At 41.9% G+C, this 23,323-nt stretch overlaps 1 protein-coding gene across 4 annotated transcripts in view; it reads right to left on the bottom strand.

The window, feature by feature from the left end:
• Positions 1-23,111, bottom strand: part of LOC139344271 (rap1 GTPase-activating protein 2-like) — a 34,896-nt gene extending 11,785 nt beyond the window's left edge. For 2 of the 4 annotated variants that reach the window (XM_070982268.1, XM_070982269.1), the window contains exons 1-7: positions 22,781-23,111; positions 17,642-17,677; positions 1,666-1,750; positions 1,558-1,593; positions 1,202-1,249; positions 244-276; positions 1-59 (exon numbers count right to left, since the gene is read on the bottom strand). The exon at positions 1-59 is cut by the window's left edge and continues 184 nt beyond it. In XM_070982268.1, the coding sequence (XP_070838369.1) occupies positions 1-59; positions 244-276; positions 1,202-1,249; positions 1,558-1,593; positions 1,666-1,750; positions 17,642-17,677; positions 22,781-22,824 (341 nt within the window). In that variant the 5' untranslated portion in view covers positions 22,825-23,111. Of the gene's footprint in view, positions 60-243; positions 277-1,201; positions 1,250-1,557; positions 1,594-1,665; positions 1,751-12,649; positions 12,693-17,641; positions 17,678-22,780 lie in introns of those variants that run through there. The other 2 variants (XM_070982270.1, XM_070982271.1) reach the window with 1 other exon arrangement.
• Between the last annotated feature and the right edge of the window lie 212 nt (positions 23,112-23,323).

Raw genomic sequence — 23,323 nt, 5'->3', positions numbered from 1 at the left:
CAGTAGCCTCCGAACTCAGGTAGGATTACCTGAGGGTATGGCTCCCCCCTTTCCAACACCTGCAGCACACACACACACACACACACACACACACACACACACACACACACACACACACACACACACACACACACACACACACACACACACACACACACAGACGTGTTGTAATGGGAGCCTGTGAACATGCATTACAATGTTTATGAGTTCTGATTTTAGAAGAAAGAGATGTGGTGTTCTCACCTCCTCGATCCTCGGATAGGGAATGTAGTCGTCCTGGAAGAAGAAGACGGAGTAGTTACACACATGACAAATAATACATGGACACACACACACACACACACACACACACACACACACTGTCATGATGTACATGCACACACATACAGGTGAATAAACTGCATGAGTGATGATGTTGAACGTGACAGATGGCACAGATGCTGTATGAGTTTTTGTTCGACTGACACAATCAATCATCAGTCGGTTATTTTTTCCCCCACAGGAAAGTGATGGTGTTGAATATCAGACAGTATACGCAGCTGTGTGTTCCTACATAAAATGTGATTTCCAGTCCACCTCCTCGCACTGGGGGGGGGGGGGGGGGGGGGGGGGGATTCGTGGGTTTGCAGCTGAATGTGAACTGAATGTGAAGGACTCAAGGTGAGTCAAGCCTGAGACCATGGTTCTCTGCCAGAAAATGATGGAGTCTTCTTCTGGTTGGGGGTGAAAGAGTATCTCAGGGTCCTGTTGCAACGTGCAGCATCAGCATTTGATCAGGATCCTCCTGGACACCTTCCTTCTGAGGTTTTTCCAGGGTAGACCCAGAACACTATAGAGATTATGCGTCATCTGGCTTGGGAACGCATTGGGATCCCCAGGAGGAGCTGGAAAACATAGCTGAAGAAAGGGACATATGGACAGCCCGGGACGAGAGGCAGAAAATGGAGGGACTTACTATTATTATTACAGCTACATTCAAGATGAGCAGAGACAGACCTGCTCTCCAGCACCGTCTCTTTTCAGTCTCTCACAGAGACGCATACGACTGTACATGATATTTCTTAATGTGCAAGATGAATTCTGGCAGGTTTTCCTCTTACAGCACAGAGACACTTTGGTCTCAGCATGAACAAATAAATGAAATGAAGCAATAAACATTGGGAGTGGATGGATATGAGGACAGACAGATGGACAGACGTGCCTTCTGTCTCTGAGGGATTGTCTTCATCTCAGCAGCTTCTGGCACCTGCTGCATCAGTGTCAGGCAGAGAGGACAGTATTAAGATTATCTGCGGCTCTCAGCTGTAAGACCGTTGGATGCTACTGAAGACATAAATCTTTAAACACAACTCACAAATATATAGTTTGAAACGTGACTCAAACAGGAGAGAATAATGCATTTTTTGGGGACTATTTTCAGTGGCAGACTGATCCACTTTTGGTGCTCAAGTGTGAGTTAGGGGGGCAGTAAAGTACAGGGTTTTTTTCAGAGGAGGAGAAACTTTTCACTGATGATAAAAACCTTTAACTTAGCAGGAAAAATGATTAAATTCTTACCTCCATCTTGTCCATCATGTCAAAGAAATGAGCTGACTGGAGACAGACAGAGATGTGTGTTAATGCCGGATATTGTTCTTAGTTTTGATTTTTTTTTCTGTGTGTTACCTTCACGGTGGGGGGTGCGGTGCGGGGGGGAGAGGGGGGGCAGTCTGCGACGGAAACATTGGAGATGGTCAGGAGCTCCTGTTTGCTGAAAAACAAACAAAAATCAATCATCAGTGTTCACCTCTAAGACTAGTCCAAAGGCATTATTCACTGTACTTGTACACATTTTAACTTTTTCTACATGATATTCATTTATTATCGTTGAATGATTTTGTATATGTATATTCGTATTGGCTCACAGTGGTGATGTAAATCATCAATGTTATATTACCTTATGCTACGCTAATCACAACCTAGCTACCTCCATGATATCACCTATATTACTTTACTCGATGCCGCGTGATATTTCCAACATGATGAAACTATTCAGAAAGTCTTTGGTGGTAGGAACAGTAGTTACATAACCTACAAGCCATAAAGGTACTGTGTGTGCGTCACAGGTGTATTCAGGTAGTACAAATAGCTATAGGACACTGCCTGTATGATCCATCCAGTTTTATTGAAGCTCTTCTGTCAGAGTATAAACTGCTCCATGCCAGAGACACTGTGTACACACCGTCAGCAGACAGAAGGACATCATGCTGATACAGCTTTTCAATAAATGTGACTGGCTCATTGTCCCGTTAGCGGCCAAGGGCAAAATGAGCTTGCTAACTGACAGTTGGATAACCACCCAACTCGAATAGGTGTTTTTCATTCTTCAGTAACTTTATATTGAGTGAAATGATGAACAATCCTGAAAATAAAATGACACAGAGGAGTATACAGCAAAGTTCAGAGAAAATAGAAAGAGATATTGAGACTGAATAATACTAGCGTGTTCCGTACTGGCTAACGTGTTAGCTATTAGCTTGCCAGCTACTTCACCAGCTAGCTCTGTGAGTCATAACTATGTCAATAACACTCAAATATTTAACCAAGATTCTTATTTTCAGGTGATTATACATTGAAAACAATGCTTAATATTGTATTTACTTTCTGCCAATAAATGCCCTAAATCCTACAAACCTTTAATATCAACTGTAAATTGAAATTGGAAAAAAAAAAAACCCTGTCTCAAAAACCAATAGAATAACATTCACCTCGTGTCCTGTGTGTATGTGTGTGTGTGTGTGTGTGTGTGTGTGCGCGCGCGTGTGTGTGTGTCCTGATTTATCTGAGCGCTACACATCATCATTATATTTGTCACAGAGGAGTGATGAGTCTGCCTCTAAAGATAGAACTCCAATCTGTCAGGAGCCTCCACACAATTCAGCTGTAGATGACTTCATGTTCAACGCACACACGCACGCATGCACACACACACACACACCCACACCCACACCCACACACACACTGTAATCAAGTGCGCCAACCAGCCAGAAGACCATTCATTTCCTTCGCCCTCAGGCAAGTTGGCTTAGCGCTACTCACCGTGGTTGCCATGGTTTCGCCAGGTGTCGAAAAAGAAGATGTTGACCTGGATTAAACTTTTGGAGGAGCAGTAGTCAGCCAATCAGAACTGTTGTGAGTTTTGACGTCAAACTTGGACTTCAATATTAATGAACCATGATTTCACAGCGCCTGAACAACTGACTCATGCTTGATTACTGATGAGTCGTACTTTGATTTAAATTGGAACGTTAATGACTTGAAATTTCATGCTTTGGACTTGATGACTGATGACTTGTGCAATGACCCAGATCTGAATTTTGTTGACTGCAATTTACAAAATTCTGACTTGTAATGGAATATCAGTGACTTGGACTTGACTAGTCATACTTGAATACTGATGAGTCATACTTGGATTTGACTATTAACGACTCGAGATTTCACACTTTGGACTCAAACAGTGATGACACATCTTGGAAACAGCTGACTCGTCCTGGAATATCAGTGACTTATCTTGGACTTAAATACTGATGACTCGTGATCTGACATGGACCTGCAAATTGATGACTCATGCTTCAATACTGATGAGTCATATTTTGATTTAGACTGGAATATTAACGTGAAACTTCACACGTGGACTTGAACTCTGATGACTTGTTTGATAACTTACTCACTAGAACCTCTGACTTGTACTGGAATATCAGTGACTTGGACATGAATGTTGAAGACTGATGTAAAATATCAATGACTCAGACAGACTTCAGTTTTAAATTATAGTGATGAGTTGGCATGAACAACTCGTAGATGATTTATAGAGACTCGTGTATGACATCGACAACACACACAGTCAGAGGGATCTTGACTCGACCAAACATCCTGGCTTGAAGGAAACATCAACAGTGAGCAGGGAGGACATTTTGGGAGGGCGCTGCTGGATGCCATCTGAATTAAAACACCTTCATAGAGACGAGTCACTGAGTCGATGCTTGTTTCTTGCTGAGCTGAGCGACATTGAGCCTCTGAAAGTTTCATTATCAGAGCTGCTGTGGTTGTGATCAGAGGTGTCAGACCTCCCCCTGAGGTGTCGGGACATCACAGACTAACTATTCTGCAAGTTTGGGCAGCACAGTAAAAATATAAAATCATATCTAAATATTTATTATGGATGTTCATAGAAAGTTTTTGGGCCCATTCTACTGAATACTGAAGATCCTGATTCAAAACTATAAAGTTGATCATCTGTAATTATTGATCTGTAAGGAGGTGCGTTTTGGACAAAAGTTCAGAACCACCACAACACAGATATCGCTAATATCAACCTTAATCTCAGACTTGGCAGGTCCAGATAAGCAGCAACAACAGAGTCTCTATTAATGCCCATTGAATCATACACTAAGCAGTCTCAGGCAAACCAAATTCCAGGAAGCGTAAGGCAAGAACTAGGTTAAGATACAGCGACAAAAGGCTAAGATATTTACTGAGGATCAGGGGGACAGGCGGGTTCGGCAACGAGAGATCAGTCCATTTGAAATTGCTGGAGAGTCTTGCATGGGAACAAGGACAGTCTGGCCAAAAGTGAGTGTGGCTTAAATACTGCACTGATTGCTATGAGCCTCAGGTGTGTGATCATGGCACAGGTGAGCAGATGAGGAGACTTTCACTACGTTTACATGCATGGATGGCACAGCTCCAGCACGTTCTTGCCTTCCATTAATGATGAAAGTGAGACAGAATAGTGTCAAGTACTGGTGGTGGTACAGTACCAGCACCAAAGCTCAAACGAAGGTGACTGCTACCGGCCCCGGGCTGTTCATTATCCGCCGTGCTGCTGTTTTTGAAATGATGCGCATTGCGTCATGACGTTCTCCGTGCGTCGACATGTAGTCCGTGCGTCACTGTTTTGATCGGGATATTCCAATTGATTACCCTGTTTGCTCACGCATGTAAACAGGTTATTCCAAATGTTTCAGAAACCGGAATATTGACCATTACCCGAATATTGACTGCATGTAAATGTAGTGAGTGATGAAAGTTTAACTACATTTAACTGTAAAGTGGCGTTACGGTGTTGAACTCACTTCTGTCCTTCCATCAAATCACTCACAGAATTAATATTAATTAGTGTCAGCTGATATCCGCTGCTGCTCCTGTGTATTTCATACGTTAAAAGTCGACATTGATTTTCCGTTTACAGGGGACAGCCGTCTCCCAGGTGGAAGTCCTGTTTGTTTGACCCATTCATCCATAATCCATAAATGTAAATAAGGGTTGTATTTAGTGATTTAGAGGTCATCCCTCTAAATCACTTACTTTCTTGCTCCTCATCCTCACCCTTCCTCCTCTGTATCCTTTATGAATCCAAATTAATTTAATCAAACTGACATTTCCACTGGAAAGAGATAAAACTGGAACTGCCAGAGGGCTGGCGGCCATGCAGGGAGGAGGATGACCTTGAGTAACTGTGTGTGTGTGCGTGTGTGTAATTGTGTGTATGAGGGCAGATGAGAGGGACACAAAGTGCTAGATGTTGCATAAAAACCTGTGAAAGAAAACAAGGAAAAAGAGAGAACGAGTGGAGCTTAACAGCAGCGACACTTTAGGTGTCAATTTTTAAATTCTTTACATTCGAGTGCTTCGATTAGAAAAACAAAGATGTACTCCAATATTAGATAGTGTTTTCATAATAATTAACCATCTTCTTCATTATCGTTGATGAACACCGATTCCCATAAGCCCCCAGACCTTCACAGGTTAAACGTTCAACAGATGTGAGGCCATGTTGAGCCAACTGTCTGTGGTTAGTTCACAGATGTGCAAAGCAGCTGGACTGAGGTTTATCTGCCTGACCACAACTCCACTGTTCTGGTTCACTCTCACCGCTCTCACTGCATCGTTTTCAGAGATAAAGCTGAAAAAGCCACAAAAGTACACTACCTTCTCATCAGCAAACAGCAGACAGACACAGTTAGAGACCAGCTGGTGAACATAGTGCAGCATTTAGCAGCTAACGAGTCAGATATTTCATGCAGGAGTTGGTGGAGACCAAAAACAGAGCTAAAAGAGAGTGAATGCAGGAATTACATTTGTCAGGTGACACAAAAACGACTCCAAATGAATGAATATGTTAACCTGTAACTGCTGGATGTGGAAATAAACAAGTTCAACATATCAACTTCAAAGGTGACGATATATTAATTTTGAATTCAAGTGGACAGTCGGACAGACAGCTTTGTCCTGACAGTATCAAACTCCAGTGAGGTTGATTATTTTTCACACTGCACTGAAAGAAGAATCAGTTCTGAATTCAATTATGATGCTAAGAATTTGAGTCAAATCATCAGACTCCCAAAGACTCCCATGACACCACTGACTTCTTACTGTTGTGTTGTTGTATCAAGAGTCTGGTGCAGGAATTAAACATGACATCAAAATGTACCTTTGCAACATTTGTTTTGTGCGGACATGTGCACACTTTATAGATAGTTTCATTTAAGTAAAAGCTGAACTTCTTTATTTAAATTTTTAAACCAGGCAAGATGATGAAATAATTAGTCTTGAATTGAGAAAAGGAAACTTTTAACGGGGAGTAATTTGTTTGTTTGTATATTTACATTATTTATGTTTTTCTATGTGTTTCTTTATGTGTTCGTGTGTAGTTCAGTCTAGATTTCTGTTATTTTCTCTGTGAAATTTCTTTTAAGGAAATGCTGTATTGACCTGAGGTAAGCAGCTTTCTGTCCTGAGGCTATTTTTGTTTTTTATTCATAACTACAAATCTACCAGAAACACTGACTTAATTTTGAATCCTGAGGGAGCGTTTAGAGCTCCAGGAATGAACAGAAAGGTCACTGAGACACAACGAGAAGACAAGAGCAGAGAGGAAGGAAACACGAAACCTGCTGAGAGAGAAAAGGTCACTCTGTAAGGGCTGTGTGCGCGCGCGCGCGTGTGTGTGTGTGTGTGTGTGTGTGTGTGTGTGCGTGCGTGCGTGCGTGTGTGTGTGTGTGTGTGTGTGTGTGTGTGTTATGAGTACCTGCATCCATAGTGGTATAACGTGACTCAGAATTTTGCAACTTTTAAGTTTGAGTTTCAAAATGTGTGTGTGTGTGTGTGTGTGTGTGTGTGTGTGTGTGTGTGTGAGAGAGAGAGAGAGAGAGAGAGAGAGAGAGAGAGAGAGAGAGAGAGAGAGAGAGAGAGAGAGAGAGTCTGATATGAACCTCCTGAGCTTCAGTTTAAAATAAAACCAGTTTCACTTTTAACCAGACTCAGCTGGTTCGTTATCACTGATGACAGCTGTGTGTCACAGCCAATCACATCATCTCTTACAAACACACACACACATGACAACATGATACATGATAGACTGATGTCAAATACTCCTCTGGCCCTTTCCCACAATGCAGCATTCCTATGAAGTCTGTCATGGCAAACAACAAGTTCATGACACTTTCAGTTTGAATCCAGAGACAGAAATGACAGTTTCAACTTTCCCAGGAGAGCAAACCTGGAACTAAGCCTGAGTTTCACCATAACGGACTAAATTGGATTCCTGTACCATAGTCCCAGGTCTAGCAAACCCCAACAGTGCTCTGGGGGGATTTGAATGGCTGCTTCAACTTTTGTATCGCTTCATTCACAAAACAAAGAAATAGTCTAGAATCAATATTCGGATGACTGTCGCATGTTTACTGTTACTAATTAATGTCAAAAACAAGTTAGGCTTCGCGCTTGGCTCAAGGAAAAAGAGAAGAGATAAACTTTCTGATTGATTTTATGTCACAAAACAGAAATAAGTGACAATGAGTGTGGGATGGTTAGTTTTTAGTCTCCTTTCAGTAATTCATTAATACAAGCATCAGAGTCTGGTGACAGTAAATATGTACAAAGAACGACAAAATTACTCTGTGCTGTTTTCTCATATGAAAACTAAAAATCTAATTTGCCAATTCTACATGGTTCTTCAGATGCAGTTAAAGGGACTTTTAGTTCATAGTTTTTGTTCCTCTGACCACTATGACTGAAATGGGCTGTAAGTTAATGAGCATGATTCCTGATCTCTGTAAGATCAGGATTCAGTAGGTCAATCGTTACCTGGTGTGCCAGCTGATGTTTGAGTTGCATCAATGGGGCTGAACTGTTTGTATGATTTAAATGTTCCTGGCAGTGATTTTAAGGTAAAACTAAGAGCTTGAAACCACAAATATGCCTCTGTCCATTTCTTCATTCTAAATATTAGTAATATCGTTGGACATCTTGTGTTTAAAAGCTGGTAAAAGTATTCCTCAGCTGTTCGTATGGTAGATATGGAGGCTTGATTGGAGTCAGACCTGTTTATGTAAACACAGTGGATCCTTGCAGCTACATCATAGTATGTTATAGCATTTACTGCTTATAAATTAAAAAAGAGATATAGTAGGGTGTCCTTTCAGTTTCATCTGTGCTCAGCTGGAGCAGTTGCAGGTAATTTTCCAGCAAGTAAAGTCATGAAAAATGTATTTGTGATTTTTTTTCCCAACCAGGAGGCCTGCTGGGCTCTGAGGGAACATCAAAGCTGTTCATTAAAATGTAAATTTAACCCTCAAGTTCCTCCACCATAAAGTGACACCAGCACCAAAACTTCAGCTAGCCTACCTCCAACCCTTAAACAGCAACCCAGAAATCTTTTTTTTACTGAGCAAACTGATGGTGTTTTTTCTTTTAAGGTTGTTTTCCTTCCTTCCAGACAGCTATTCACTTACTTTCCATCAAAATCAGCTTGCACAGACTTGAAACTTCATTTAATCCATCACCGACTACATTTAGTCATCAGAGACTGCTTTGCTGTTGTGACTGAAAACCTGCTGTCTGACTGCTCATATATTGGATAGCAATCCATCAATTATGCTTCTAACACTGGGATTAGACTTTATGGTAACAACAACAACAACAACAACAACAACAACAACAACAACAACAATAATAATAATAGCCTGAATACAATGAACAACAGTAATCTAACCGAGATGATATGGAAGGGTGCATCATCGTCTTGAGATCAGGTCAAATGAGAAAAAACACGATTTCTGAGATCACAAAAGATTCTTCTTTTGTAATTTTCTTTTTAAATTGAACATCACTGTCGATTATTACACTGGTCTGCAGGTTTCACATTTGTATGTTTTGGGGAAATTGGGACAGACTTCAGAGGACCAGAAAGAAAGATTTCTGATTTGGTTTCATCTCGCTCGATAAGGTTTTGGGGCTTCCAATACTTTATTTCAGACAAGATAATAACTGATGGAAGCTGCCATCCTTACAGGTTTTTAATGGAATAAAATTTTGATGATGAGGTGAAATTATACTTTCTGTGTCCATGAAGCCATGAGGGTCAGCATGTAAAGTAAATTTCATCATCTTCCCTCGTTTAACCCAAAATTTATGATTGCATTGATGTCAAGTTCAATCTATTAAGAACAGAACTTGACTTCACCTCACAACACTAATTTTGACTGCTTGCATCTGTGAACTCATTCTCAGCTCATTCATTCATTACCCAAAGCTTGTCATCATAGGTGAGGGTTAGAACGCAGGTCAACCGCTGAATCAAGAGCTTCACCTTTCCGGCTCAGTTCTCTCTTCACCATGACAGTCATATTTACAGCACCAGCCAGTGCATCTTTCAGTCAACAGTTACAAGACCTGGAGATACTTGAAGGTCTTGAAGGCCTGAGTATGCTTGAGGCACGCCAGTTTGCATAAAACACACATCTGGCCAATCGCTGTGTGAAGTGAATGCAGGATTGTCAGATAAGGGAAGTTACAGAAATTGTCAGCTGCAACTCCTCCAATTCCAATATTGGGAAGGCGAGGGTAGGGAAGCAGTTTGATGACATGACATGGCCATCCTGACAGCTTTCAACATGAGAAAGGTATGAGGGGAAGGGGTTCCACATACTGTTAGATAATCCACAAGGCCCTAACGCTCATTGCAATGCTTCACGCTCAACTGCCCCAGGGTGGAGGAGGTCATGGTCTGATGAAGCTACCGGAACCACATCATTGGCAAAAAGCATAGATTCAGTCCTGAGGGTTTTAAAGCAGGGCAGGCCGAGGGACTGTGTTCTTCTATGACCACGCTGCCAGCTGAGCTTCCACATATCCAAAGTGACAAATGCCTCTGGTAGACCTGCAGTGGTGCCATATTCCACTGAAACAACTCTTAAATATGTCACAGCAATTTAAAAAAGCTTAAGCCAAATTCTCATTGAGTTTGACAGTTCATTCTTGGAAATGGCAGTTGACAAGGCAATCTCAACCCTTCAGTCAAAGAGTCAAAGACTCTGGAACAGGAAAGTAAGTGACCCTTGAGCTGAGATTGAACTTGTGGAAGAACCAGACCAAGAATCTATAGTCATGCTAGCAGCTCTGTGAGAGTCTGCTTAGCTGTAGGCTAATGCAAGCATGCTATCATGGTCACAATGATAAAATTAACATGCTTCTGTTAAGCGGGCATAATTTAATTAACCAACCAATAAGCACTAAATAAAAGTACAGCTGACACTGTCATTAGTTTTGCAGGCAAATTACCACCAAAGTTATTGCGATTCTTCCTGATGGGAACTTAAGTATTTGAACCAATTGGTGACAGATTTCAAACACAAATGTCAACCTCATAGTGCTGCTTGAGGAAAAGTCAGGGGATCATCAAAGTTAGCAGGATTCATCCTCTTGGGAACATGAATGTCTGTACAAAACTTCATGGTAATCTATTAATTATTCATTGAGATTTATCAAAGTGGTGGACAGACTAACACCAACATCTCAATCTGCTGAGACAGTTTTGATACTGATTTATATAAGCCACCACCACAGCTGGTTGATGTGAAATGCATGCTGGGATACTACCGTATCTGCAGTTCCCGTAGTTCACACACATACTGTAAGTCAGCTCCAAAGCTGACTCTTGTGGATTGTGTACCAGAATGTACATCAACCAGCGGCGATGGCAGTGAGTTTGAACCAGCACATTAAAGCTGTTGGACCAACCCCAGAAACAGGGCCGTCAGCGCCCATCGTCAGCGCCCTTATATGTACACAACCAGCTTCCAGAAACAGATTTTACACCAACAGCACAGCGTCCTATTCTCATCAGTTTGGTCTAACAAGGACACAAGTACAAACTCTCTGAATTGCACCGAGAAAGGCCTCTACTATCATGAAGTTTGCTGAGCTTGAGAGGATGAACCGGCTAGATCTAAATCACTTCATGACCTTTCATGTAGCGTCCGCTCTGGAAAAAATGTACATTTTTAGCTTCATTGCTGGAGATGCTCAGTGCTTATCTGCCTCATTTTGTGGTTATAACAAACACTGCAGCATCCTCAACTCTGGTGAGACTGTTGGTGTTGTAACTTTCAGGACATGCGACTATTTTATCATCACACACACACTCACACACACGCACACACACACAGAGCTCCAGGCTTATGCAGCTCTACGTGGAAATTAATAAATCTGTGCGGTGACGTTTCAGAAATCAGGGTTTTTCATCCACCTGGAGGAGGGACATCCTCTGCAGCCAACCATTTGTTTTTCTTTCCATTTTTTTTATTTTTTTGAGGAGGCTAATTATATTCGCCAGGTGGCACATGAGCCACTGCTGTCAACAACCGCGTAAAAAAGACAAAGTGGCAACAACAACATCATAAACAGCAACAACAACAGCAGCAGCAGCAGGGAGAGAGGAGACGCTGCTGGCTTCTGTTTCTCGACAGACGGACCGTCTGCCCTTTAGCTGCACGCACGCACGCACACACGCACACACACACACACACACACACACACACACACACACACACACACACACACACACACACACACACACACACACACACACACATTCACACAAACACCGGCTTAATGCAGTTTGGGGAAATGTGATCTGGCAATATGTGGAGCTGCAGAACCAAAACAATCCTTTTATGCAGGAAAATGTGTAATTTTTTAAAGGATTTTAATGAGATCTATCTATCTATCTATCTATCTATCTATCTATCTATCTATCTATCTATCTATCTATCTATCTATCTATCTATCTATCTATCTATCTATCTAAGCAGTATTCAGATCAGTGTGAATGTTTTTAACTCAAAAATTGAATTGAAATGTGATTTAATTTCTTTGCATTCTTCATTCAAACAAGATTTTGAATTTTCCTCTTAATGTATCTTCTAGATGTCATGATGTTGCTGTGCAGATGTTTTATTTTATGCCTGATCAGAGTGACATCGCTGCTGTCTTTCTTTACATATTCTGGGTAAAACTATCTCCAGACAAAAAATTAAGAATTCAAACTGACCCATCAGCTGTTTTAGAGGAAGTGTCTGCGCTATTAATAGTAGCATTTACACATGTCTAAACATCACTCACTCACAACACTGAAACACAGAAATGCAACCTGATGATTGCTGTCAAAATATCAGAATAAACACCTGAAGGCATCGCTGTTTGTTTATAATGTCACATAAACGCATCAAAAATAATTTCAGGAAAATTTCAGAAACAACACGCACACACACACACAAACACACGCACACACACACAGATGGAGGATGAGAGGAAATGCCAGACTCACCAGTGGTCGTGCGGCATTGCTGCGTTGCCGTCGGTTACTGAGCATCTCGCTCAAACTGAATACACCAGCACCCCTCTCTCTCCCTCTCTCTCTCTCTCTCCCTCCCTCCCTCTCTCTTTCTCTCTCTCTCTCTCTCTCTCTCTCTCTCTCTCTCTCATTCTCTCTCAGTGTCTCTCTCTCATAATGCTGGGGACCATCAGGATTATAGCGCCTTAGTTGCTTAGAGAGAAAGAGAGGGAGAGAGAGAGAGAGAGAGAGAGAGAGAGAGGGAGAGAGACAGATGGAAGAAAACAGGAATACTGAGAGGAAATGAAAGGGGGTAAAAAAAAGAAAAGACAAACAGGAAAACCAGAGCAGAGAGAAGGACGCTTCGACTGCCAACTGGTAGGATTTTCATTTCTACACTGTGAAGGAATGTAGGAAGAACGAAACAAATGTAAGTTTGAGGAACGTTGGGAGCATCAGCTGTTTCAGCAAATAAAACATCTGTTTACAGATCAGTCAGCTGACAGCGCCCTCTAGCAGCTGTAGTAATCAGGACTCAGGTAGCGTTGTCAGTCTTAGGGTGGAGGGATGAGTCCACCTGCTGTTCACCTTCTGTTTACAATACAACAGTTCAGCACTTGTTTCTTTCAACCGCCGTCGTTTTCTAACCTTAACCAAATCAGTTTATATTTTAAACCACACAAAACACTGATGGACAACAGGATGCAGTGGACAGAGAGTTCAAGAGGAGTTCCTTCAGTCTAAAGGTCTTAGAAAATCTAAGCAATCTGTGCTGTAGACAAGAGTAAAATTCAACTGTAAGTGGCTGTAGGGACAAAGGAAGCCTTATATTTCTTGATGCTGAAGGTAATGGCGGGATCAGACCACACAATGTTTTGTCCTTTTCTGTCAACTACACGGGTATAGATGGCCGCCTGTCATTCATAATCGGCCACAATGCTAGTAATTTGCTCGCCATAACAAAATCGTCCTAAAATCGGTCTAGATTCATGTAGTCTCATCCTGGTGTAACACTTCAAACACTGTCTGAAGTGGGTGATCATGACACCCTGGAAGGGAAGTGACCTCTCTTGTCACTGATTTCTGTTGGCCAAAGTCAAATTCGCACATCAGCAACAACGCAGGACATTCAAACTCTTTCTAAAGCTGCTTATCACGGCTTTAGTTTTCGACCCATTAAATTGCAGGAAGAACTCATCACAGCAGAATACAAAGTCATCGACCGTCGACCTTGTTATCGGTTAGCTAATAAACCAAACACAAGCTCGCAATGTCAGACTGGGGTTTGAGGAGTGAATGCTTCACGGTGTGACTGAGGTCATCATACAGCTGAGGCAATTGAGGAAGACTACAGAGAGAGGGGGGTGGGGGGAGAGAGAGAGAGAGAGAGAGAGAGAGGGTGCACAGCAGGAGAGATTTGATGGACAGATAAAACTGTGAATCAGAAGAAAAACTGCTGGAGGGAAAAGAACAGAACAATCTGACCGATAGACGGGTCACCTTCTTCCAGGCATATGCACGCACACAGATACATACACGCACGCACGCACGCACGCACGCGCGCACGCGCGCACACACACACACACACACACACACACACACACACACACACACACACACACACACACACACACACACACACACACACATGTACATGTTTGTATATCTGTGTGTGTGTGTGTGTGTGTGTGTGTGTGTGTGTGTGTGTATGGACATGTAAAAAGTTTGGGTACCCCTGGTCAAAGGTCTGCACGTAGCTTTATGCAAAGATAATTGATTGATTTAATATGATTACTTTTTTGTTTTAATATTTTACAATTTTAAAATAACAAAAAAAGGAAAAGGGCCCATTGCAAAGGCTTGGAGTTGTGTCAGTTTCTTGGGCCGTCTTGCATGCACTCCTCTTCTGAGGTCTATCCACAGTTTTTGATGATGTCTAAGTCAGGGGACTCTGAGGGCCATGGAAAGCTGCATCCCTTGGCTTCTCCTAAAGATGATTGTGAGCAAGCCATCGTCCCAACAAGCTGATTAAAGTCTGAGATCTTGGTAAAAGCTACGAGCGCTCAAAACTCTTGGGGTGCCTCACACATAGAGATAAGAAAAACCTACATAGCTGTTATCAAACACAGCGACTTCATGTTTGACAGGAGGTCGAGGTGATGAGCTTTACATATTAGTGTCCTGGTTTTGACAATAAGGGAAATATAATAATATTTTAAAAATCTGGCTACATTTCTTAAATTACTGATAGCTTCTATCAGCCATCAAAGTGCGACTGTTTGCTCATTCACACTTTGTTTATTATCTATCATTTTCTACCTTATTGCATTGTGAGTACAGCAAGCTGCTGCCTGGTTGCTTTATTTTGTCTCTTTGGTTATTTTACATGTGTATCTCCCTGTGCCTCCTCGAGGAGTGGCTGCATAATGAAGGAAAATCACACACAAACTTGAAGTTAAACTTTTGAACTCCACTCTGCTGCTGCCTGCCTCTCAGCGATTTCTGTTTGGTGCCTTTCCTTTCAAAGACCTTTCTATTGACAGTCCCATAAGACATCAGTAACTCAGACCAGGCTTTTCTTCCCTGCCAGCAAGGTATCAACCTGCCTTTTGATCAGATTCAGAGTGAAATGGGCAGACTGCTTTAACTGAAGTTCTTAAGTTTCTGCAGAGGTTTAGGTCAGTGGCCTGTGCTTGGAACTGGTAGGAGCAAGTTTGGTCATTAGTAAATATCAGATGGTAACTGATATCAACAAAATTATTTGTAGGAATTAATAATTACGAGGCACAATCTGGGATAAAAGACTAATAACCAAACCGTGGATGCAGTCTGACAAAGCGGTGTTATCACAACATATGCACAAGTCATCACAAACTGCTGCTCCTTAAAAAGGACCATAGAGTTGATGTAACTTTAGCAGCACCGGCATCAACAATCAATAATATCAAATCAATAAACATGCACATCCATTGTTTCTTTGTCAGAGGACTTTTTTCTCTTTGTCTTGTGAAATTGACAAAATCTGCTTTGTCATTTTCAAAAGAGCAAAGTGAAGAGAGAGGGTGCACGCTAACGAGAAGAAGCAAGCCAGCCAATGAATGAGTGACACAAAACTTCAAGTCCAGATTGTTTCAGATTTGCAGGCGATGACAGTCATCTTCAGTCCTCAGTTTCATCATCAAACTGGACTCTTTCCACTCCAAGGACATGAAAAGGCGCAGATAGCGTGTGAAGGAAAAGGGGCTGGTGCATGCAGGTGTTGCAAAAACAACAGGAAGTTAATTTTTGTAGTTTGTACCACTGATTTGGCCGCTCACCAGCACAGTCAGCAGGTGGAGTTGCAGCAGTGATATGGAGGAGTTATAAAACAGAGCCTGATTGGCGTAAATGGCACCAAAAAATGTCACTCATCAGAGTTAAAAATCAAAATCTAAGCACACAGATATAAAAGACATATTTTAAGATTCACTTCTGGAGCATATCGTTGTCTTTGATGTCCACCATGAATCCACTTAAAAAGGCACTTCAGAACTTGCCTGAGAATCATCACATTTTCAAGCTTTCTTCAGTATCAGAGAAATCCAGTGATAGCTGTCCGTGCATCAATCGCTTCACTGCTAACAGGAACTACTCGAAGCTAATTCGGCATAATTTGAATGGAGATAATATGACTAAATGTTAACAAATGGGGATGAAAAGAACAGGGCTCAAGCATTTGTGTGTGTGTGTGTGTGTGTGTGTGTGTGTGTGTGTGTGTGTGTGTGTGTGTGTGTGTGTGTGTGTGTGAGAGAGAGAGAGATACAGTGTCACACTTGGAATAAATGAATTATCTGAACTCTGTTTCATTGGTGTCTCTCCTCCCCAAACACACAAACACACACTTTTCCAACCAGCATCAGCAGAACAAATTTGTGTGTGCAGAAAAAATAACATAAAAAATCTGCCATGAAAACAGCCCTGAGGTGTGTATTCATCTCCTCAGTGAAACCAAGAGGACAGTCTTTGTCAAGGCCGAATCCCATCAGGCATCTGAACAAAAGCAGCTGCTGCTTGCTGTCTGATCCACTTCAGACTGGTTTCATGTAAACTGATATAAAAACCATCATCAGTGAGCGTCTGTCAAATGAAGCACACAGTGTCTCGACAATCAGTGTTTGAATGAAGGGAAGATGATGACCTTCTGACGCGTTTCATGATATTATCTTTATCTTTATATCCATGTAATGATCCATTTTCAGTGTCAGGAAGGTTGCAACCAGAGCTTACTTTTATTATTGATTAATCTGCTATTCATTTTCTGTCAATGCATCAGTTTTTCATTTGGTTCATAAAATGTCAGCGGTTTTTTTTTTTGACCAGCGTAAACCAAAAAGATTCAGTTTACTGTGATATTAAATTTAATGAAATCATAATAGAATTCCATTCAATGTTTTCTCAGGTTGTAAGGAAATATACATCAACTGACTTACAGTGTCTGCTGATAATCTTTCTAAATGAGATTCAGTTGTCAGTGATATAGAGGACAGAAAAACAGTAAATGCTATCATTGGGTAAACTAAGATTTTTGGCATTTATGCTTAAAAACTGCCTAAAGAATTAGTTCATAATTCACTAAATAGTTCTGTACATGTAAGGCTTCTTATTTGTGATTGATGGGTGACACCAGCCAGTCAGACACAACATGAACTGTGGCTTAAGTCCCTCCACACTCAATAGGAAAAGATCCCACATTTTAATTTTGCACAAGTCTTATCAATTCAATATCAAATTTCAGCAATTTTCTCTCCTTGGCTTGGAGCTGAGAGTCACAGACAGTCAGTAAGAAAGTATTCAGAGATTGGTTTGAGTCTGAAAGTGAGATTTGTGACCAGAAGGAAAATCTAGAATCAGACTTCTACCTCAAAATGAAACACATGAAACAACAAAAATGTGATTCAAACTATGATTCAGGGTTTGGTGGCACATTATGTTAGTTTTATTACTCACCGAGCTCTCAGAGCGCTGACTGTGGACTTATCAATCCTGCAGAGAGAGAGAGAGAGAGAGAGAGAGAGAGAGAGAGAGAGAGAGAGAGAGAGAGAGAGAGAGAGAGACATGCTATTAACATGCGGCACTGTGCACTCAACACACTCTGATAACAGGAAGAACATTAAGACATTACTGAGGCTAGGACCAAGAGATTTACATCTGAATACTCTATTAACCTTAGTGACAGAGTGTGTGTGTGTGTGTGTGTGTGTGTGTGTGTGTGTGTGTGTGTGTGTGTGTGTGTGTGTGTGTGTGTGTGTGTGTGCATGTGTGCAACAGAGGGAGGTGTGATCTCAGAGGTTCACAGCAATAAAAACCCTATTTATTAAAGTGCTCCGGCAGTAAATCACACATTTACATTGGACACACACACACACACACACACACACCCGGACACACACATGCACAGACACAGTTTTGCTGGACCGAAGGGTAAAAGCAGCTCTAATACACGACAACTCCACAGAATAAATCACAAAAAACACACAAAATTTGTCACTCTGTCACTTTTATCTCCTGCAGGAGCTGCCTCAGTGAATCACTCCTCTTCTCACTTTTAAATCTGCTGGTCGGCAGAGCAGATCTCAGGTCTGCTGAACTCCCTCTGTGCTGTTAATGGAACTTAAACCTTAAGAGAACAAACAGGACTCTGAGGTTGGATGTTTAACTGAACTGTAACCATTAACACTCCAGTTTGGCCGTAGAGTTCATACAGAGGTATAGAGGAGGAGGGGGGATGATGACAGGAGAAGGGATAAGAGGAGAGGATAGGAGGAGAGAGGCCAGGAGGAGGAGAGAGGAGGGGATGAGAGGAAGAGAGAGAGAGAGAGAGAGAGAGAGAGAGAGAGAGAGAGAGAGGAGGTGAAGAAGTAGAGGAGGAGAGAGGATGAAAGGAGGAAAGGAGGAAGGAGTGAGGAGTGAGGAGAGAGGGGGAAGGGGAGAGAAGAGGAGGAGAGAGAGGAAGAGGAGGGGAGAGAGAAGGTTAAGGGGAGAGGAGAGAATGGAGAGAGGAGAGAAGAGGAGTGGAAAGAAGAATAGGGGAGAGAGGGAAAGAGGAGGAAACAAGAGGGAAAGAGAGGTGAAGAGAGAGGGGATGTGAGAGGAGAGGTGAGGAGAGGAGAGGGGAGGAGAAGAGGGGAGGAGGAGGGGGGAGGGGAGGAGAAGGAAGGAGGAGGAGAAGAAACAAGAGGAAAGGAGAGGAAATACAAGGAAAGCAAAGGAGAGGAGAAGAGTAGGAGGAGGAAGAGGAGGAGGAGTTATCTAGAAATGGAAAGTGAGAGAGTGAGCGATCAACCTTAACGTTAAAAGCCTGTGTGATGACTCTGTGAAAACTCAACTCCCCCAGGTCATAAATAACACATTTATGCTGCTAAATCTGCTCTCTCTCTGTCCCTCTCTCTCTGTCTCTCTCTCTCTCTCTCTCTCTCTCTCTCTCTCTCTCTCTCTCTCTCACACACACACACATACACACACACACACACACACACACACACACACACACACACACACACACACACACACACACACACACACACACACTGGACTGACTGACTGGAGGAGACTGTAGAGAGCTCATGATCACACAAAGATGGCCAACTGCTGAGTGAAACCATGATACCTTGTTTCCATCCTCTGAGATCTTTCACCTGAACGCAGCATGAATGTATTGTCACCTTTTAAGCTGATTTGTTGAAACACTGTTTTTCCACATTCAGCCGTTAAAGCGCGAGTACGTGAAGTATTTTAGAAGCACTTCTTGTTTCATCCGTGAAGATTCTCAGTCAGCCGGGTCGTGGTTATCCGAGGAGGGTTGAATCTAGGGCAAACGCTTCACCTCTCATCCACGAGGCCTCCTCAGGGAAGAAGTTTCTACAAATGAGTCCAGTTGCCCTTCATTCAACTCTCCTCCTACATTTTCTGTGACAAATTCTCTTTACGCTGCAATCAATAAATCTAATGCTTTGGCCAGATTTAAACACAGCAAACACTGTCAGCATGAGCGGATCAGCAGTGTAACAAGTGTCTGTATAAATATGATTAGAGGTAAATAGTCAGCTGCTAACTGAGCAGCTGATGGTGAAGCATGAATCAAGTGTTTGATGGCATTTATCTAGTGTAAGCTAGTGCAACTGTAATCTGTGCTCTCTCTCCACTGCCAGGCCTACCTCTGCTGAAGACTCACAAAGCTAATGCTAAGCTAGCATTTAAGTCACTGTCATTGCTTTGAATTTGAAGATGCTGACAGCGACGTGTTATCGAGCTAATAGGCTAACCTGATAGATGTTTCCTGTAAACCATGTTGGCATTTAAGGTAGCTGAGTCCAGTAAATGCTGAGCTAAGTGTGACAGCGCAGAGCTGAGCCTGGTAAGTCTGAGATGTCCTCAAAAGGCCACCGTACAGGGGATAAAACTTTTGGTTTTAGCATCCTCTCCCGGGACAAGCTTTACATTTTTAACTCTAGTGTATAGATTGAATTCAGGAATGCTGAAGGGTGGAGGTGAGGTGGAGGGGTGGAGGATTTAATATCAACTGCTCCTGCAGCTGCCTGAAGCTGCTCCTGCATTATGCAACAACTCTATTAGTGGACTTGTTGTAAACAGTGTGAGGACAGACAGATGACGAGGTAAAGTCTGATGGTATACCATCCGTTTTTTTTATGGAGGAGAAAAAGAGAGAGGAGAGAAAAGATGGATGGAGAGTGAATGTAAAGGAAGTGAAGGGAGAGGAGGAGGTACAGATGGAAAGAAGTTGCTTTAGGAGGTTGGAAAGAAATTAAAGAAAGAACATGTTATGAAAGGAAACAAGGACCAGAGGGATGGAAAAGAATCTAGGAAATGCAGAAGTAATCAGAGGAAACAAGCTTAATAGAAGGAAAGGAGGAACTAAGGATGTATAAATGTAATGAAGGAGGTATGGATGGAATAATGATATGCAGAAGGAAAGAGGAGATATTGAAGGAAATAAGGAAGTATGAAATAAAAAAGGAAGCATCAGGAAATAAGGATTTGTTGAAGAAAAGAAGGAGGTATGACGGAAATAAGGATCCGTAGAAGGGAAGAAAGAGGAGATGAGGATCTAAGGAGCTATGAGAAGCTATGGAAGGAAGCAAGGGTGTGGAGAGGGAGAGAGAAGGAGGTATGGAAGGAAACAAGGACATATAGAATGAAAGAAGGTGGTATGGAAGTAAATAAGGATGTATAGAAGGAAAGAAGGAGGTATGGAAGAAGTGGTGAAGAAGAGGGACACAGATTAGAAAAAAACAGAGGGAGTGAAAAGAGTGAATGATTGAAAAGGAGGCTTGTGTAAGAGTTTCCCCCTACACACACACACACACACACACACACACACACACACACACACACACACACACACACACACACACACACACACACACACACACACTCTTGTGTACTCTGGTCACAGGGAGCTTGACAGGCCGACTGCAGACTGAGATTTACTGAGGCGAGAACAGAGAGAGCAGCTACTTTACATTCCTCTCTGTATCAGTGGTTCTGTCGACATCCCATCAACATATCCATCCATGAGCCTGATATCACAAAATATTTCAAAGATCGAAAAATCAAAACCAAATGTCTGGTTTGAGGCGTCCCTCAGGATGCATCTTTAAACAGCCGCCATTTTAACATTCAACAATCACACACACGCACACAGAGGAAACACTGTGTATGATTTTGGGGGAAATGTGTGGTGACATGATGCAGCTTCAACAAAAGAAGTAGTAATAGTTTGAGTTTCAGTGTGGTTAAACATCTCAGATTGTGGATTGGCATTGTGTTCACTGACACTTGGATAAACAACCGAGCCAATCAGAGCTTTGGAAGAAAAGGATACGATCCATGTTTAGATCAGAGTGTTTTTTGGGCCTGAACAAACAGCTAAATATGAATAAAATAAGAGGAGCATCCCGCCAATGATCAACAAGAATTAACCTCAAAATTCACACCACTGAGTAGTTACAATACGAGTCAATATATAGGTAAATATGGGTCAAACACACTGTTGTATTATTTAGTAGTGCTGTTGCTATGGTTACCTGTAGTTTGATATACCTTGATTTTGAATACTGGAACCACAATGAGGTGTCAAATGAATGCACATATAATTTGCTCTTTAAACTGTCAAAAAAAAACAACGTGTTTTTATAATTTTCATGTAAATTTTCATAACAGACATGCAGGCAGTTAGAAAGCAGGGCCTTTTGTGTTTTAAAAGTGACAGAACATTGAATTCTTGGGAATACAAAAGTTATTTATTAACCGCAGCAACAAAACGTTTTTTGTTCACAGACACAGACAACAATGAGAAAATGTCAAACTCACTCTGACTGAGCTTCTTTCTATTATGTGAACACAGATCAAGTGCACAAAGAGCAAAAGTTTTCAACCAAACTCCATTCAAAAATGATCAGTTTTAACCAAATTTAGAGATTTCCTCTGATCTGAACAGCTGGTAGAATAAAAACAAATGATGATGATTGATTAATATTTTTAGGCTTACTGACCTTTCATTGCACAAACACTGCAGTTCAATTTCAACCAAACCCCATTAAAAAAAAGTCAAATTTTAACTTCAACTACGTTAATTTTCAATTTCTTCTCATCTTGATAGGCAGCAGATCAGAAAACGTTTTCTGTTCACCATCAGTCGACTGGAAAGAGACAGGGAAGAAAAGTGTCCCATGTAGACAAAGAATAAACTCTGACTGAGCCGCTTTCTCCAGTGTGAACACCACAGGTCATCTCCGACGGAGCAAGAAAACTTTTCAACCAAACCCCATTCAAAAAAGGGCCAATTTTAACTTAATTTTCGGATTTCTGTTAATGTTGAACTGCAGCAGGTCAGAGAACAACAAAAAAGAGCAGACTGAGTCATTTTAATATTTTGGGGGAGCTATGATGTCACCGTGATGTCACTTTGGTGCAGCTCAGACTGGAAATGAACTCAAAGACCCTGAAAGTGTGAGTAAGAGAAGTGATGAGATCATTCATCCGTTTATGAAAGGATGAAACAGACACACACACACACACACACACACACACACACACACACACACACACACACACACACACTCTTACCATCCAAAGCCTCCAAACGACACGCTCCTCTTCCTCCTCAGCATGGTCTCTCGCTCGCCCTCTCCTCCTCTTTGTCTTCCTTTTCTTCTTATTGTGTCTGGATTTTCCACCCTCTCTCTCTCTCTCTCTCTCTCTCTCTCTCTGTATCTCTACCTGCCTCTCTCGTCTCTCTCCTCCCTCTCTCTCTTTGCTGTCGTTCTATCTCCTCATCTCTCCACCTATAAATACTCTCATCTCTGTCAGACGCCCTCCTTTACACGCTCTCACCGCCTCTCTCTCTTCGGCTCGCTCTCTCTTCGTCCTCCCTCCTCCTGCCGTTAATGTTTCTCTCTCTTTCCCACTTCAATTCACTGCACACACAGCCAGGAGAGAGAGAGAGAGTGAGAGACATAAAGGCAGAATAGAAATGGATGGATATGTGTTGTACTCTCTCTCTATCCACCCTGACGAAGCAGAAAAGCCAGCAGAGATGCTGCCAGACTGAAAACTTATCATACATAATAAATGGAGGTAAATGGACGAATACACGCATCAGTTTTGAAT

The sequence above is a fragment of the Chaetodon trifascialis genome, chromosome 16, assembly GCF_039877785.1.
Source record: "Chaetodon trifascialis isolate fChaTrf1 chromosome 16, fChaTrf1.hap1, whole genome shotgun sequence".
Lineage (NCBI taxonomy): Eukaryota > Metazoa > Chordata > Actinopteri > Chaetodontiformes > Chaetodontidae > Chaetodon > Chaetodon trifascialis.
Note: the sequence above shows the minus strand (reverse complement) of the source record. Positions and strands in the feature narration are given on the sequence as shown.